Source organism: Anabrus simplex, chromosome 3 (assembly GCF_040414725.1).
Source record: "Anabrus simplex isolate iqAnaSimp1 chromosome 3, ASM4041472v1, whole genome shotgun sequence".
Classification (NCBI taxonomy): domain Eukaryota; kingdom Metazoa; phylum Arthropoda; class Insecta; order Orthoptera; family Tettigoniidae; genus Anabrus; species Anabrus simplex.
Window position 1 is genome coordinate 455,903,623 of NC_090267.1, and position 19,409 is coordinate 455,923,031.

The following is a 19,409-nucleotide window of genomic DNA, read 5'->3' on the forward strand; positions in this document are numbered from 1 at the left end:
ATTGCACTTCAAGGCAAGGCCTTATTCTACCCTAGTCTACTTCTGCACTATCATTTTATAAGAAAACTAGATGTTAACTGCTTCGCTCGCGAAGATTTCGTAATTTGATAAAAATTACTGGTTCCTCGGTACTGTACTAAGACATTATCTGTAAATCCCTAAAGTATATAAACTCACCGAAAAATTGCATTTTGTTTACCCCTAAACCTCCGTACGGTTAGGATCGCGCAGCTGTGACATGATGGGAGATATCCGGGAGATAGTGAGTTCGAACCACACTGTCGGCAGCTCTGAAAATGATTTTCCGTGGTTTCCCATTTTCACACCACGCAAATGCTGGGGCTGTACCATAATCAAAGCCACGGTCGCTTCCTTCCCACTTCTAGCCCTTTCCTATCCCATCATCGCCATAAGACCTATCTGTGTCGATGCTACGTGAAGCAAAAAATCAGTGAAAGTTAATTACTAGAGCTCAGGTGTTTAAGAAATCATGTGTTGTTCTTTGTATTTATTTCCATCCGCTGTGGGTGGGGGACGCAGACGAAGAATGGACCCACGGTATCTCCTGTCTGTCGTAAGAGGCGACTAAAAGGGGCTACAGAGGGAGGATGCAGTTGGAACCATGAGATTACTTGCGATTAATACCATATGTGAGAACACCTTGTGTCTGGGCGTTGGCTGTTATTAGTACCATCGTGAGCATGCCACCGAGGGTGGGACCGGGTGCTCGGCATCACGGATGGCGACCGTGCGCCGCGCTGAATTACTTTCGTTCCTCTGTATTCAGCACGGGTCTGCTAATCACAGGCCACGTGTACTCATGGTGTTGCTCACATAATGGTACTAATCATAGTCAATGTAGACCCACGGTGTATCACACATTATGGTACCATCCACAGGTAACATAGACACATTGTGCTTCTCATATAGTGTTACCAATCACATACAACGCAGACCCATGGTGCTCCTCATATAGTGGTACCAATCACAGACAACGCAGACCCATGGTGCTCCTCGTATAGTGGTACCAATCACAGACAACGCAGACCCATGGTGCTCCTCATATAGTGGTACCAATCACAGACAACGCAGACCTATGGTGCTCTTCATATAATGGTACCAATCACAGACAACGCAAGCCCGTGGTGCTCCTCATATAGTGGTACCAATCACAGACAACGCAGACCCATGGTGCTCCTCATATAGTGGTACCAATCACAGACAACGCAAGCCCATGGTGCTCCTCATATAGTGGTACCAATCACAGACAACGCAGGCCCATGGTGCTCCTCATATAGTGGTACCAATCACAGACAACGCAAGCCCATGGTGCTTCTCATATAGTGGTACCAATCACAGACAACGCAGACCCATGGTGCTCCTCATATAGTGGTACCAATCACAGACAACGCAGACCCATGGTGCTCCTCATATAGTGGTACCAATCACAGACAACGCAAGCCCATGGTGCTTCTCATATAGTGGTACCAATCACAGACAACGCAGACCCATGGTGCTCCTCATATAGTGGTACCAATCACAGACAACGCAGACCCATGGTGCTCCTCATATAGTGGCACCAATCACATACAACGCAAGCCCATGGTGCTCCTCATATAGTGGTACCAATCACAGACAACGCAGACCCATGGTGCTCCTCATATAGTGGTACCAATCACAGACAACGCAAGCCCATGGTGCTTCTCATATAGTGGTACCAATCACAGACAACGCAGACCCATGGTGCTCCTCATATAGTGGTACCAATCACAGACAACGCAAGCCCATGGTGCTCCTCATATAGTGGTACCAATCACAGACAACGCAAGCCCATGGTGCTCCTCATATAGTGGTACCAATCACAGACAACGCAAGCCCATGGTGCTCCTCATATAGTGGTACCAATCACAGACAACGCAAGCCCATGGTGCTCCTCATATAGTGGTACTACTCATAAGTAACGCGAATCCTAGCGAAATTTATTTACATACAAATGAAATGAAATGGCGTATGTCTTTTAGTGCCGGAAGTGTCCGAGGACAAGTTCGGCTCGCCAAATAAGGTATTTCTATTTGACTCCCGTAGGTGACCTGCGCGTCGTGATCAGGATGAAATGATGATGAAGACGACACATACACCCAGCCCCCGTGCCAGTGAAATTAACCAATTATGATTAAAATTCCCGACCCTGCCGGAAATCGAACCCGGAACCCCTGTGAACAAAGGCCAGCACGCTAACCATTTAGCCATGGAGCCGGACATTTACATAAATCTTTCTGTAATGTGTTCCTTGAGTCAACAAGCTCAGGCGTTTTTTGAATTTTAAAAAAATGATGCACCGAATGTAGTTATAAGGGCTTAAGTGAAAATCTGAAACTCTGAAACTCATATTAGTGCTCCTAGTGGTGCTTAAGTAAAATAATGCAGACACGCGTTAGCTCTTACAGTGGTAGGAAAAAAAAGGCAAACTGCTACAGCAACATGTGGTCGCGCATTCTCCTGCTGAAATATGGCGTCTGGGTATCGTGCAGAAAGGGTATGGCTGTGGGTCGCAGGATGTCATTCACGTAAGTCAAACTGGTCACAGTGCCCTGGACAAGCACCAACTGTGATTTGTGGTTGTACCCAATAGCACCCCAAACCATAAGGCATTGAGTTGGCGCTGTATGTTGTGCGAATGCAGTCAATGTGATGCCTAATCGACCGGATAATGATGATTAAGAAAAGGATTGTAATTTTTAGGAATAAATAAAGAATATATGCTCATACTTTATATTTTATTTGCCTACCTAAAATTCGTACCTCATGTCCCTAGGATGTTTTCAAGATTGAGTTACTTGCCTGTGGAGTTTGTTTTTTTTTACATAAAAGTAGGCCTGCCATACACTCAAACATGTTTGATAGCCGATCAATGAAAATGGGCTATGTTTTAATGTGTATATGTAGAAAAAAATTCTTAGTCTAGAATCTAGCACAACGAGTCCTGGACATGTGTTTTGTGATTTTAAAAATGGTCAGTTTTGGGGTTATATTTCATGATTCTTGAGTCAGATTTTGTCATTTTTAAGATCATATTTGCTTGTATATTTCGTCAACTTTTAAATCTTAAAAATCTAAGTCCTAGTAATTACTTATAAAACATCAGTATTACAGAAGAAGAAAGATAGAAGAGGACAGTGAGGATAATAAATACACAAATACATGTTCATTGATGAAAACAAATGTGGTATTGTACTGCAGGCCTATATGACACTAAGTAACGTTAAAGTTAAATAAATATATAGGAAATAAATAATGTAATATTTGTATCTCACTGAATATATTTCAGCCCAGTAATTTTAAGAACAAGATGAATCATGTTCACCTGTTTATTATTATGTTCATTACAGTGGTAAACTCCATTAATCGTAGAACTTTCTTCTTAAAACTCATTAGCATGTGAACGTCCTGTGCCTTGAAGCGCAGGGGTAATTTTAGTTTCCTATTTGTATTAGATACCTGAGTACAATGGTAACGCTAAGGTGTGATGTGTGTTTGTTGACAGCAGGGGCCGGCTGCAGTCCAGCCGCAAGGCCGACGCAAGAGCTCCGGTGCGCAGTCCCAACAACAGTTGCGCTCGCCCGTCGTCAAGCGGCCTGTCTCTGCACCCGTCACCCTGCAGGGCTGGCTTCACAAACAGGGCAGCGAGGGTCTCATGCTCTGGAAGAAACGTTGGTTCGTGCTCTCAGAGTACTGCCTCTTCTACTACAAAGGTCAGTACTGTACAGCTTTGGTATGTTACCCTTCATCATGTTTTGTATCACAATTAGCTAAATTTGAAATGTTGAAGTCTATTAATCATTACCTGAAGAAATTCCCTATACCCCACTTACCCCACTTCTTGTCCTTCGTACTATTCTCATCTGAATGTGCCGTTTTGCTCCTCGCCCTCCATTTCATTCGATACGTCGCATCACCAGGACGAAAACCCGTAGTGGACATATCCTCTTGTAGACAATCCAGCCATCCATCGTTTTCGCGGTCTTCCTCGCCAAGGCTGACCAACAGTGCCTTTCCAACGATTGCCTCTTCGTTTTCTATGGCCAGTTGTCCATATCATGAATATCCTGCTTTTCTCAGTTTGAATATCGGGGCGACTCTTAAGATGTTCTGAACGTTTTTATTTGTAACATGATCTATCCCTGTGGCAATCGTAGCATCCGTATCTCTATTGCTCCATTGCATACATTTCCTGCCTGTGTTTCTTTGTAACAGGCCAGCATTCGGGTCCATACAAACCCACAGGATGGGCGATTGTCTGGTAGTTCTTCAACTTCAGGCATAATTGGATTTTGCAGTCACATAGAACACCCGTGACCTGCGCTCCTTCATCCAGGCAGTAGCAAGCATTGTTTTGGCGTTCAGCAGAGTGATACCATCAATAGTTACGTCGGAATCAAGGTACCGAAAGTCAACAGCCTTTGATAATCTACTACAATAGTGCCATCAAGGTACTAGGTATTAGGAGCTGCAGTCCGAAATCATCCATATACTCCACTATGTACCATGTAAGGTGGAAATACCTTTAGGAACCCAAAACATCGGTATTGTTACTCTGTGATCTCTGCATAGCGGAATGCGACGCTGATTCTATTAACCCCATAACTTATCTCCAAATGGTCAACGACTAGATCATGCCGCAACTTCAATATGAGGGAGACCTGGATAGTATTTGGTTTCAGAACGATGGGGTACCAGCCTACTGCTCAGTGGCTGTTCGACACCGTATGAACAGAGCTTTTGGCAATCACTGGATCGGACGAGAAACTGTCTATCTCCTAATCCTTGGTTCCCATGAAGCTCTGATCCGACAGGAATACAGTTTCCCTTATAAAAATTGACCGCTTGCGTGCGGTTGAACCAAGGCCGGCCATCTGGTTGACTGGCTTACCCCACATCCTTCCCATAACTGCACCTACGAATTTAAAAATAACAGGAAAAGCGAAGATTTATTAAGCCACGAGGGACAAGACCTGACAACGGTAAACGGGTTAATGATACAGCTTATGTTTAACCTAGAAGCTGCCTGGCCGCGGCAGTAAGGGCATTCTCAGGTCACTCGGGAGGACGTGGGTTCGATTCTCCGCCAAGACGTTGGAAAATTTAAGAAACGAGATTTCCACTACCGGAGGTGCACATGGCTCTGAAGTTCACTCAGCCTACACCAAAAATAAGTACCAGAATAATTCCTGGGAATAACCACTCTAATCCACAAAGTGCCGAGGTTACGGGAGGGCCTTCATAGCCCTTGCGGAGATGACTTTGTTTTGCCTTTATATTTAAGTTGCGTATTTCCTAGAAAAGAACAGAAAAAATGAGACGAAAGGAAATACTTTTGATCGGTTGGAGATATCTTCGTGATTTCCTCACCAGTGTGTTTGCCGTTGTCTGGCGAGTGTTGAATGATTACCAATATAGAAGCTGCGAAAGAACATTTCGTCACATTCACGAATTCACGGTCCGCCTCCGGTAAGTGTTATTAGCTGCCGTCCTCGGGGGCCCGGGTTCGATTCCCGGTACTGCCAGAAATTTAAGAATGGTAGGAGGGCTGGTATGTGGTTGAAATAGCACATGCATCTCACCTCCATTGGGGGAGTGCCTGAAAAGAGCTGCACCACCTCGGGATGAGGATACGAGTTTACTTACTAATTCACGAAGTTTCCTACTTGCATTAGCTTCAGCGGTTGTTAGACTCTTTTAAATCGGTCAGCACGTTCACTCGCTACGGTGCTCTGAACTGTACAGTGAGCACATAATCGACAGCTGAAAGTACGAGGCCCTCGCGGGTAGAGATTGCATCATCACGCTAAATTTATCATAGTTACACTATTCAGCTGACGCCTTTAATTAGCTACCTAGTAATACAGTCGAACAGCGATATCTCGAACCTCCATTACTCGAATTTTCAGTATCTCGATATCTCGAACCTCCATTACTCGAATTTTCAGTATCTCGAAGTAACTTAAATTTCCCGACCTTTTGTCCTATTCTTCACATGTATTTATTTATCTATTACTCGAAATTCGGTTACACTAATTTCTCGATTTCTCGAAGCAAATATTTCTTCCCTTTAAGCAAAAAGTACTCTGTATCTCGAATTTTGTGCAACATTACCTGTGCAATATGGCATTTGTTGTTTGTGAGCAACAGTTAACAAGTAAAGAAAGGGTTACAGTGATGTTGAGAGCTAATATGACGGGAACCGAAAAACTAAAACTTCTAATGATCAGAAAATCGGCGAAGCCTCGTTGTTTCTCCGGTGTGAATTAATTACCGGTCACGTACGAAAGCAACCCCGGAAGTTGGGGATGACAAGCTCCATTTACGAATCTCGGCTGCGTGGTGTTAACGAGAAGTTTCAACGTGAAGGGAGGAAAGTTAATCAGTAATACACAGAAGAGACTGACGGATTTTTTTTTTTTTGCTAGGGGCTTTACGTCGCACCGACACAGATAGGTCTTATGGCGACGAAGGGATAGGAAAGGCTTAGGAGTTGGAAGGAAGCCTTAATTAAGGTACAGCCCCAGCATTTGCCTGGTGTGAAAATAGGAAACCACGGAGAACCATTTTCAGGGCTGCCGATAGTGGGATTCGAACCTACTATCTCCCGGATGCAAGCTCACAGCCGCGCGCCTCTACGCGCACGGCCAACTCGCCCGGTGACGGATTTTTTCCAAAGGTGTTGACTGAGGTATGTTTCTTGTATCACTACTGTGTGTTCTGCATCCTGCCTTCTGAACAGGTGACTATAATCATCATCATCATCATCTGTTTACCCTCCAGGTTCGCCTTTTCCCTCGGACTCAGCGAGGGATCCCACCTCTACCGCCTCAAGGGCGGTATCCTGGAGCTTCAGACTCTTGGTCGGGGGCTACAACTGGGGAGAATGACCAGTACCTCGCCCAGGTGACCTCAGTTGCTATGCTGAACAGGGGCCTTGCGGGGGATGGGAAGATTGGAAGGGATGGACAAGGAAGAGGGAAGGAAGCGGCCGTGGCCTTAAGTTAGGTACCATCCCGGCATTTGCCTGGAGGAGAAGTGGGAAACCACGGAAAACCACTTCCAGGATGGCTGAGGTGGTAATCGAACCCACCTCTACTCAATTGACCTCCCGAGGCTGAGTGGACCCCGTTCCAGCCCTCGTACCACTTTTCAAATTTCCGTGGCAGAGCCGGGAATCGAACCCGGGCCTCCGGGGGTGGCAGCTAATCACACTAACCACTACACCACAGAGGCGGACGGTTACTATAATAATGGTTATAAATATAGTAGGTAAGGGTTATTCTGCCCGAAGGCAGGTCCGAACCTCCGCAGAGGTGTTCCTGAGCCGGAGTTTACGTGCGGTAGGGTGGCCGGTTCCTTTCCGCTCCTCCATTCCCTTACCCCCCACCAACAGCGCGTGGCAACCCATCCAACTCCTGACCACGCCCAATGTTGCTTAACTTCGGAGATCTCACGGGATCCGGTGTTTCAACACGGCTACGGCCGTTGGCATAAATATAGTGATGGCGTAAAATAGAGTTTGTTTGTCTATTTTTGTATACTGTTAAAAAATGTATTCAGTATAAGCCCGTAGATATATATGATTCAATTATATGCTTTACATGCCTAAAAACGGTATTCTCGATATCTCGAAATTTCGATAACTAGAAATAAAATTTAGCTCCCGAGGTGTTTGGAGATATTGAGGTTTCAGTGGAATTTCGTGTGGCTGTTGCTAGCCTAGGGGCTGCCTGGCCGAGGCGGTAAAGGCGTGCTCGGTTCGCCCGGAAGGACGTGGGTTCGAATCCCCGTAAGGAAGTCGTAAAATTTGAGGAACGAGATTTCCACTTCCGGAGGTGCACATGGCCCTGAGGTTCACTCAGCCTACACCAAAAATGAGTACCAGGTTAATTCCTGGGGGCAAAGGTGGCCGGGCGTAGAGCTAACCACTCTACCCCATCACGTGCCGAGGTTAACAACAGTGGACGCCTTTACCTTCCACTCCTCCAAGGGCCTTCATGGTCTGTACAGAGGTGGCTTTGCTTTTTTTTTTTTTTGCTTTGTTGCTAGCCTGGTGCAGCCCTAGTAAGGCACACCTCCGACGAGGGTGGATGACATCTGCCAATTATACGAAACTGTGTTTTATTAACATGGCCAAGTTTTTGGGCTAGGGGTCTATCCGGAATTAGTGCAATCAACTTCCCGGCACCGTTGTAACCATGGCAATCAATGTTAGTTTATGTATACTAGGTCAGTAGCGTCATCTTCTCACTGTGAGTTTTCCTGAGAGCTTGAAAAATCTCGTATCAGTCCACAATTAAAATCCTTGAGCTGGCCGAAAAACGAACTCAAGACCTGGGAATAAGAGACAGCACAGGGCTGCCTAAGCCTAATAATAATAATAATAATAATAATAATCCGTCTTTCATAATCTGTTTACTCTCCAGGGTTGGTTTTTTCCTCGAACTCGGTGAGGGATCCCAACTCTACCACCTCAAGGACAGTGTCCTGGAACGTGAGACTTTTGGGTCGGGGATACAACTGAGAAGAGGATCAGTACCTCGGCCAGGAGGCCTTACATGCTAGGCTGAACAGGGGCCTTGTGCGGGAGATTGGAAGATCGGAAGGGATAAACATGGAAGTAGGACGGAAGCGGCCGTGGCCGTACATTAGGTACCATCCCGGCATTTGCCTGGAGGACAAGTGGGAAACCACGGAAAACCACTTCGAGGATGGCTGAAGTGGGAATCAAACCCACCTCTACTCAGTTGACCTCCCGAAGCTGAGTGGACCCCATTCCAGCCCTCGTACCACTTTTCAAATTTCGTGGCAGAGCCGGGAATCGAACCCGGACCTGTGGGGGTGGCAGCTAATTACACTAACCACTACACCACAGATGCGGACTTAATGATGATGATAATAATAATTGTTACGGAGTTTTGTGGTTTTGCAGAGGTGAAAGAAGGTGCGGGCTGGAATAGGTCTCAACTACAGAAGCACGAAAGATGAATTAAAATTTTAACAAGGTTATATTTTCAAAACTTAACAATGGTAGCATAGAATTTTGAGCATACAACAAATAACAACAAGTTAAACCAGGTACACAATTTAGAGAATATTTAACCGGTTCCCACTAGGGGAAATAACAAAGACAATCAGGTATACAGCCGCTGTACCAAAAACCAGTTAAGTCATTTTTACATATATTGGGCTACGGCCCGAATTCATTAACTCTTGAGCTCTCAGCTCACAATCACAAAAGCAACGGGGCAGAAAACCCCTAAGTACAAGGAGCACTTGCTCCTAATTTCAATGTTAAAGAAAAGAGCAGACCCGCTCTCAATATTACAAGCCTACCAAAGGCTACAACCTTCACTTCAGACTGCCCTCAAGGCACACTAAGAAACAGGGGTATTTGATACCCAACCTACAGGGCCTTTACATTAGGAAAACAAAACATCAGATTAAATTACTGGCCCATAATACAAGATTGAATGGAGGCGATAACTTGCACTCCTACACAAAGTTTCTGTCAAAAAAAACCTATGTGGCGCTAGGCCGATGATACAGGGGCTAATCCCAATCTATGGAGGTGACTAGTCGGCAAATAAGTTTAAGACTTTAAGAAGGAAAAGAAAAACGGTTACGAAAACATAGTCACCTCAAATTCAAAATGAAGGAGAGGTCGAGAGGGTGAAGCACGCTCTATCCCCGCTTTACAGATTGGTAATTTGTAGATAGACAGAAAAGAATTTACATTTTAAAAGGGTAGGTTACATACTAAAGGTTTCGAACCATCCCCGAGAGTTAAACTGCTGAGCTAGCAAGAAATGAAGATGTTAACAGGCCATTACCTTGTAGATGAGCTGCTGCTTGAAGAAAGAGGCGCTTCCCGCCCCCTGCTATATATTCACACACTGAGAAAGATGTTACTGTAGTGGCCCCGAGACAAGAAAATCAGCAGTTTATATACCCTCGTGGAACATTTGAGACCTTTCATGAATGATAACAACCCGCCCACAAACTTTTATTGGTCGGCTAAAGATTACAAGTCAAAACTGAAGAAGAAATCTAGGATTGGTGGAAAATTAATTTAGAAAATTTAGGATTGGCTGAATTTAAAACTGGCGGAAACAGAGATCAATATTGCTAACCCAAAAAATGAAAGACAGAAATTTAACAAAGAACAAACTTATAGATACAAAATTTCTTCAAAAATAGTTCGTTCACTTCGCACCAGGGTGCACAGTTATAGTTTTTAAGTAGTGACATCTAGAAGAGAATGTCCACACTTCTTGCTACAGAGCAAACAAACACAAATCGAAATAGACATAGTTCAGAACACTTCAAAATTTACAGTAGTGACATCTTCCAAGAAACCTTTGATTTAATACAGATTATAAAGTTTAGAGTTTCTCCTGTAGAGAGGTTTCAACTGGCGCAATATTTGAATTCGCGGCGTGGAGGTGTACCGCCCGGTACAGTAATAATAATAATAATCATAATAATAATAATAATAATAATCATAATAATAATAATAATAATAATAATAATAATAATAATAATAATAATAATAATAATAATAATAACAATAACTTATTTCCGTGGTTTCCCATTTTCACACCAGACACACTCCCAATTCATACCAGAATCAATAAACACGCTAGAAACACGTGGGTTGAATCTTGGTGATTAATTAAGGCCACGGCCGCTTCCTTCCAACTAGGCTTTTCATATCCCATCGTCGCCATAAGACCTATCTGTGTCGGTGCGACGTTAAGCCCCTAGCAAAAAAAAATAATTTATCTCTTCTTCTGGTGAAATTTCGCCAAATCGTTCGTGTCTCACCAATTCGATTCAGTATCTCTTCATTCGTGATTCGATGTATCCATCTCACCTTTAGTATTCTTCTGTAACACCACATTTCAAAAGCTTCTATTCTCTCTCTTTCTGAGCTAGTTAACATCGATGTTTCACTTCCATACAATCCCACACTCCAGACGAAAGCCTTCAAAAATGTGTTTCTAATTCCTATATCAATGTTTGAAGTGACTAAATTACTTTTCTTTTTTGATAAGAAAGGGCTCCCTTGCTTGTGCTAGTCTGCATAATAATAATAATAATAATAATAATAATAATAATAATAATAATAATAATAATAATAATAATAATAATATAATATTTACGAAGTGTAGGATGTGTTTCATTTTCACACAATTCATGAACCTTACCATATTTTTGTTTGTCTCCCTATGGGTGGACTCAAAGGATGCATTATTCACGTCGTAAGAGGCTACTAAGAGGGAAACAACCAAAGAATCTGTAATCGCTGTCTCGTCTTCTAAGCTCAAAAACATATCCCTGGATCTGTGATCTTCCATGTAAGGGAGAAAGTATACGAGTGTGAAGATTTTGTTGTCAAGGATAGTATTGTGTGTGGTGTATGACTTGCAGCACAAACACTGAGTCCCAGAGCGAAGAGAATTAGCCACCTAAGATTAAAATCGAACCCGGGCCCCTTTGAACCGAATGCCACTGTGCTGATCATTGAGCCAAGAAGGCGGACCTAGTGATATCAAAGTGTCGAATATATCAATAATAATTTGCCACAAACAGCCTGCGGTAAACACGCTGATTTTGGTAATGCCAATTATCTATGCATGCATGCAGGCCTGCGGCGCGACATTGTCGCATCGGAAGGTGCCAATATTTTGACCTGAAACTGCGATGTATGTATCATTATTAAGAAATCGGATTTGTATGCAAATGAATATTTTGTTTGTCGATATCTAGACCTTCAAAACCGACGAGGAAGTTCGTCTGAAGGTGAGATTGAACGGATTTATTATTATTATTTTTTTTTTTTTTTTGCTACTTGCTTTACTTCGCACCGACACAGATAGCCTAGGTCTTATGACGATGATGGGATAGGAAAGGCCTAGGAGTCGGAAGGAAGCGTCCTTCGCCTTAATTAAGGTACGGCCCCAGCATTTGCCTGGTATGAAAATGGGAAACCACGTAAAACCATCTTCAGGGCTGCCAACATTGGGATTCGAACCCACTATCTCCCGGATGCAAGCTCACAGCCACGTGTCCCTGACCGCATGGCCAACTCGCCCGCTCGAATTATTTTTATAGAGCATATTTCCATATAGAGGATACTGTATACATTTCAAATTTTGGATTGTGCATATTTTCGACTTTAATTATGCATATTTTAACGTGTTTTACAAGCAGTCTTCAACAAAATGTTTAGTAATTAATGCCCTGCACTCTTCCAGCAATGAAATGGTTCAAAGGTAACTAGCACTCATGAAGACACACTCCCAGTTCATACCAGAATCAATAAACACGCTAGAAACACGTGGGTTGAATCTTGGTGATTCGCTTGACATTATGGAGAACGCGAAGCGTGAAGTGGAGGGTACCCCAGAAATCCTCGGACTCCGTCTGCAAAAAAATATCGTGATGTCCTTAAACGAAATCCGGGCTACGACATCATGATAGCCATAAACAAACATTTCGCTGGTACTGATAATGTGGATCTACCAGAATGTTCAACACCTGCCACATCCGTAGATGTCGAAAGATAATTCTCCGCACTGAAGCTAGTTTTAACAGCTATACGCCACAGATGTATAGGGTTATTCGCCTAAGATATTACACTGAAATAACTTCTAAACCATTACAGATATCGGCATTCTGTTTTCATATTCGTAAATGGTACTCAGGAACTTCTAAAATAATGTACTACATATTCTCAGGGAGTGATTAATAACGGAGATATTGATATTAACTCCATATTTTTAAATAGAACGGCACAAATTCATACAGCTGGTCTAAAAGTTCAATTGCGTACAAGTTCAAATATGTCAGTATTTTCAAAATCGGACAGTTACTTTTTGAGATATCAATAAGAACAGCATACGTGGTTTTGCATGCCGCATCAGACAGCGTGAAGTCGGGCAAGTACATACTGACGCGCAAGCAGGTTCTTGGGTGTGCTTCCAGCCACATAATAGATAACAGGTATGTAAGCGTATCGTGCAAGTGTGATGGCTTTGCAAAGTGTCTTTGACAGGCGAACTCATGACAGGGCAGGGAAGTTTGTTGTTTTTAAAAGGAATAAAATAATTACCGTACTTCGACTTCAAAGGAACATAACGAAAGCTATAATTGTCACCGGTTTGAGTGGATAGTACATACTACTGTATGAATTGAGAAATAAGCATAATACAGGACACCGGAAGAGCTCCTTCTAAAAAAAAAAAAAGAAAATGAATAATGCCCGAATAATCACCCTTCCCCGTTGTGTGATCACCATTCATACAATAACGTTACACACCCAGGGTATGTTACGGTATATCACATTATGTGTACGATAGTTTACAGTACATGCCTGGTATCCGTTCTGTGGCTGGAATCAGTGCTAGGAAACAGCTTGCGTGCCAATATGTCCTTGGTCGACCGTACGCTGTCTGATGCGGCACGCAAAAGCTCAAATGTGTTCTTATTGATATCTCATCAAGTAACGGTACGATTTTGAAAATACTCAGATATTTGAACTTGTACGCAGTTGAACTTTTAGGCCAGCTGTATGCATTCCTGCCGTTTCATTTAAGAATATGGAGTTAGTATTAATATCTCGGTTGTTAATCACCGCATGAGAACAAGTAACACGTTATTTTACAAGTTCCTGGGTATCATTTACGAATATGAAAACAAACTGCCGATGTTTTTAATGGTTTAGAAGTTATTTCCGTGTAACATCATAGGTGAATAACCCTGTATACCAGACAACTTGGAGAAGACTGTTTTAGTGTACTGCGAAGCGAATTATGGACAGGCAAAGTAGGGTGTGCAATGTAAAATATAAGAGGAATGCGTATTTAAGTGTGTTTCTTCACGTTTGTGTTTTTAAACGTTTTTTTACAGTCTTACTGATTGATTTATTATGCGTATTAACACACTACCGTTCTCGATACCTGAAGTCGCTTAAGTGCGGCCAGTGTTCAGTATTCGGGAGATAGTGGGTTCGAACTCCACTGTCGGCAGCCCTGATGATGGTTTTCCGTGGTTTCCTATTTTCACACCAGAGAAATACTGGGTCTGTTCCTTAATTAAGGCCACGACTGCTTCCTTCTCAACTCCTAGCCCTTTCCTGTCCCAACGTCACCATAAGACCTATCTGTGTCGGTGCGACGTAAAGCAACTTGCAAAAAAAAAAAAAAAAAAAACACCCTATACCCTGATTGTTTATTCTAGTGGAACGAAATAAGTAGCGTGATTTTTTCTTTTCCAGTCAGTTGTTTATTCATGATCGTGGTTTTATATATTGGTGTGAGTGAATCGCGTGTGTCTAGTAAAGGAATGTTACGTTTTCATTTCATTGAAGTGTTTAATTTTTTTTTTTTTTTTGCTAGGGGCTTTACGTCGCACCGACACAGATAGGTCTTATGGCGACGATGGGATAGGAAAGGCCTAGGAGTTGGAAGGAAGCGGCCGTGGCCTTAATTAAGGTACAGCCCCAGCATTTGCCTGGTGTGAAAATGGGAAACCACGGAAAACCATTTTCAGGGCTGCCGATAGTGGGATTCGAACCTACTATCTCCCGGATGCAAGCTCACAGCCGCGCGCCTCTACGCGCACGGGAAGTGTTTAATTAATAGCATGAAAAGAAATGCATACTTAAATGCAAATTTCACCACCACCAGCGTACTTGCATGCTTATATTGGTGATCTATAGAACATGTCATTGCGATGCCTAATCAGGGTGCGAAATCTTGGGGGGGATGGGAGGGTTCCCCCACCCCACCGATGATTTTATCTCAAAGGTTCCCCCCACTAAAATTGCCCAGGGGGGTATTCTTTCATTATAAAATGAGGTAAATGTAACAAATATATTACTGAAATCAATGTCTTTTACTGTGCATCTTTTCATAAAAAACATCAACAATAATACACATAAGTTAGAAATAATAGAACGACTGCCAGACCTTGAGCAATAAAACAATGCAGCCTATTTTTCATGTTTCATTCTGGCAAATCCATCAGAAACCCGGGAATAATTAAATTTGAACATGTTTCTTGTTATAACGGAATTCAAACAAAAAATTTTAAATTTACATTTTTAAGGGTAGGGGGTAATTTACTTAGAAGGGCATTTTATACCCCTATATACTGTTTGAAATAAACACTAGTAGTTAAACCCCACGATCCTCCCCCCCCCCCCCCCACCATTCTTTTCCGATTTCGCACCCTGTGTCTAATCATTATTAATGTTAATCATTTCATCAATATTGTACAGTTAACTTGTCCTATGCTCCTTCACAGCGCACGGGTTTTTATGAACAACTGTGTATTTCGACCAGTAATTGCGTCCTGCCATAATTGAATTCAGTAATGTAGGAGGCACTTTCTTTTGCGTACCCTGTGCTTTCTTATACTTTCCAAAAAAAAAAAAAATGTTTGTTACAAAGTTTATTATTGTGTTGCAGGCCCAGAGGAGGAGAAGCTACTTGGTTCCATCCTGCTGCCTTCCTACAAGATCTCTCCTTGTTCTGCGGAGGATCGGGTGTATCGCAAGTTTGCCTTCAAGGCAGAGCACACCAACATGCGAACCTACTACTTCGCGGCTGATTCACGCGAGCTCATGGTGCAGTGGATGAATGCACTAAGTCTGGCATCCATCCTCCAAGAAAGTGGCAGGTGAGGTGATCTTATCTGGTCTTCCTGTATGTCATGGTAGTATGGTGCAAATTTGTTGACATTGCCATTGTCGTTCACGTTCATTGAGCCATGAAATTTGAAATATGTGATAATACGAGGGTGATTCAATAAGTAAAGTAACAATGCCTTTCAATCAATCAATCAATCAATCAATCAATCAATCAATCAATCAATCAATCAATCAGTCTCCACTGATCTGCATTTAGAGCGGTCGTCCAGGTGGCAGATTTCCTATCTGTTGCTTACCTAGTCTTCTCTTGAGTAAATGCAAAGGATTTGGAAATTTATTGAACACCTCCTCTGATAAATTATTCCAATCCCTAACTCCTCTTCCTATAAACGAATATTTGCCCCAATTTGTCATCTTGAATTCCATATTTATATTCATATTTTGAACTTTTCTATTTTTTTTAAACACCACTCAAACTTATTTGTCTACTAATGTCATTCCATGCCATCTCTCTTCTGACAGCTCAGAACATATCACTTTTTGAGTAACTTGTTTCCTTTCTCCCATGTCTTCCCAGCCCAAATTTTGCAGCATTATCATAACACTACTCTTTTGTCAGAAATCACCCAGAACAAATCCAGTTGCTTTTCTTTGGATATTTTCCAGCTCTCGAATCAAGTAATCCTCGTGAGGGTCCCATACACTGGAACTATACTTTAGTTGGAGTCGTACTAGAGACTTACATGTCCTCTCGTTTACATCCTCACTACAACCCCTAAATACCCTCATTCCCTTACATAGAAGGGAAACGCAAATTATTACACGAGTCATTTTACCTTCTTTATGGGTTTACTATTGATTGAGCATATATTCATTCATGTGCTACTTCATTCTTTTTATATTCCTGATTTAAAAATTATTTTCAACTATCCTACATTACCTGGTTTTAAGATTTCATACAGGGACAATGTTGGTGGGACATTCACCTTTTTGAACTGTTTGTAACCTATAAATGGACAACTGTGGTTCCTAAGCTGAATGGTTTATACACTGCAAATATCTTAGAGCCTGATACTACTGCACTGTAACTCAGACAAAATTAAAGTTCATAATAGTTTGAAAGATATGAAGATATGATATGAAGATAAAGATGAAATTCAAGAGGGCAGATTGGGTTGAACATCCTTTTATAGGAAGAGGAATTAGTGATTGGAATAATTTATCAAGGGAGATGTTTGATAAGTTTCTAATGTATTTGATATAATTTAAGGTAAACAACTGGTAGCGAATCTACCACATGAGTGATAGCCCTAAATGCAGGCCAGTGGTGACTGATTGATTGATTCATTGATTGATTGAGATTAGAACTTGATTTTATAGATCTTACCAAAGCTTTCGATACTGTTGATCATAGAATTCTTTTAAGTAAATTAGAAAAGGCTGGAATTCTTGATCTTGCCCTGAAATGGTTTGAAAATTACTTAACAGGACAAAAGCAGCTTGTTACCATGAATAATTACTCCAGTTCTGCCAATTATGTAACCCATGGTGACCCACAAGGTTCCATACTAGGTCCAGTTTTATTTCTCATTTATATAAATGATATTTCATCATGTAATCTAAATGTCTATATCACATTATATGCTGATGACACCAGTATCTTCTACACAGGCAAAAATAAGGTACACAGTTTTAGTAAACATGTAGCAGGACATACTCACTCTCTTATACTGGTACCAGTGAAACAAACTGACAATGAATCTGCAGAAAACTAAGTACGTAATTATTTCCAAACAGAAAATACTTCACTCAAATAGTGATAAATTACTCGTAAATGATATGGAAATAGAAAAAGTAAATAAAGTGAAATATCTTGGAATAATTATTGATGCAATGATCATGTAGAGTACATAACTAAGAAAACTACCCCAGTTGCTGGGTTACTAAAAAGACTTAGGTATTTAATCCCTAAACACCTCCTCTTACAAATATATTATTCACTAGTACATAGCTACTTACAGTACTTATGTGTAATTTTGTCACGTTGTATGAAGTCTTCCCTGAATGAACTCGCTTTTAATATTAAATATTTTAAGTATCTTAGTATAATTAATGGAACTATAGAATGTTAAGGGATGAATTCATTTATTTCTAACACTTTCTTTATTAATGTCTCTACTTTTACTGTTTCAGTATCCTGATTTTATCATTGTTTGTATCAGAGCTTGTAGATCCATCATTGAATATACCCTTATTTATTGTACAGTTCCTCTGTATGAGCTTTTGGCTTGTTGGAATTATTTATTGCAATAAATATGTATCTATTTCTCTGTTTATCACAGGAACACACAATTTAATTAATGCTACCATACGTTTATATTGGTTGGAATTTTCTTCTGTGTGCTCCAACAGATCCAAACATTGTAACCAAGGTTTAAGCTATCAGTGGAGTGAAGTGAAAAATTATATACAGTAGAACAAAACTTAATTAAACTTACCGTATTTTAGACTATATGTGTTTACTTTTCAGCCTGACAAAAAAGTATAAAATGAATGCTCATACAGTTAAACTTAAAACTTCAATACAATATGTATAGTAATTGCCAAACTTCTTTGTTTAGGAATAATAATGACTAACTTTTGCCTTCTTTTCCTGCTTACCCAGTACACATTCATAAAATTACATTCTATGTTCATAATTTGCATCACAATTTCACTGCATCTTTCCCTAGCTTTGTAAAAGAAGATCACACCTGCGATGCCTTATGAAATATCCACCGCTGTTAGGATAGGAGCTCCTGACATTTTTTTTCTTGCTCTTTTCTTGGTCACTGTGGTCTTATTCTTCTCTTCACTTACAACATCTTCGTCCGTACAAACTATGAATTTCATATTGGTTCTGAAATTGACTTGACAATTCTTCAAATATTTTATAACTGTTAGAAGATATTGGTGTCATCAGCATATAATGTGATATAGACATTTAGATTACATGATGAAATATCGTTTATATAAATGAGAAATGAAATTGGACCTAGTATGGGACCTTGTGGGTCACCCTGGGTTACATAATTGGCAGAACTTGAGTAATTATGAATTTATAAATTATCAAAAAAGAAAACATATAGTAACAGAATTATACCTGAAAAAGAAACAAATTAATGAAAATAAAATGTAGTTGTTTCTTTTTAATTTTCTGTTTATTTAGGTTTTTTAAATTTTCTATTTTAATTAAGTTGTTTCTTTTTAATTTTCTATTTAATTGAGTTTAAAAAATTTTTCTATTTTATTTAAGTGGATTCTTTTTCATTTTCTATTTCAATTGTTTCTTTTTATTTTTTATTTTAATTACATTTTTAAATTTTCTATTTTAATTAAGTTGTTTCTTTTCATTTTCTATTTTAATTACATTGTTTCTTTTAATTTTCTATTTTAATTAGGTTGTTTCTTTTAATTTTCTCTTTTAATTAAGTTGTTTCTCTTTAATGTTCTATTTTAATTATGTTGTTTCTTTTTAAATTTCTATTTTAATTAGGTTGTTTCTTTACAATTTTCTAATTTAATTGGGTTGTTTCTTTTTAATTTTCTATTTTATTTAGGTTGTTTTTTCAATTTTTTTATTTTAATACATTGTTTCTTTTTAATTTTCTATTTTAAGTAGGTTGTTTCTTTTTAATTTTATATTTTAAGTAAATTGTTTTTTAATTTT

General features: G+C 40.5%; 1 protein-coding gene across 1 annotated transcript in view; it reads left to right on the top strand.

The window, feature by feature from the left end:
• kmr (kramer) overlaps positions 1-19,409 on the top strand; it is a 1,412,209-nt gene that overhangs the window by 873,499 nt on the left and 519,301 nt on the right. Inside the window, exons 4-5 of the mRNA XM_068226867.1 lie at positions 3,548-3,752; positions 15,519-15,729. Of these exons, the coding sequence (XP_068082968.1) occupies positions 3,548-3,752; positions 15,519-15,729 (416 nt within the window). The remainder of the gene's footprint in view (positions 1-3,547; positions 3,753-15,518; positions 15,730-19,409) is intronic.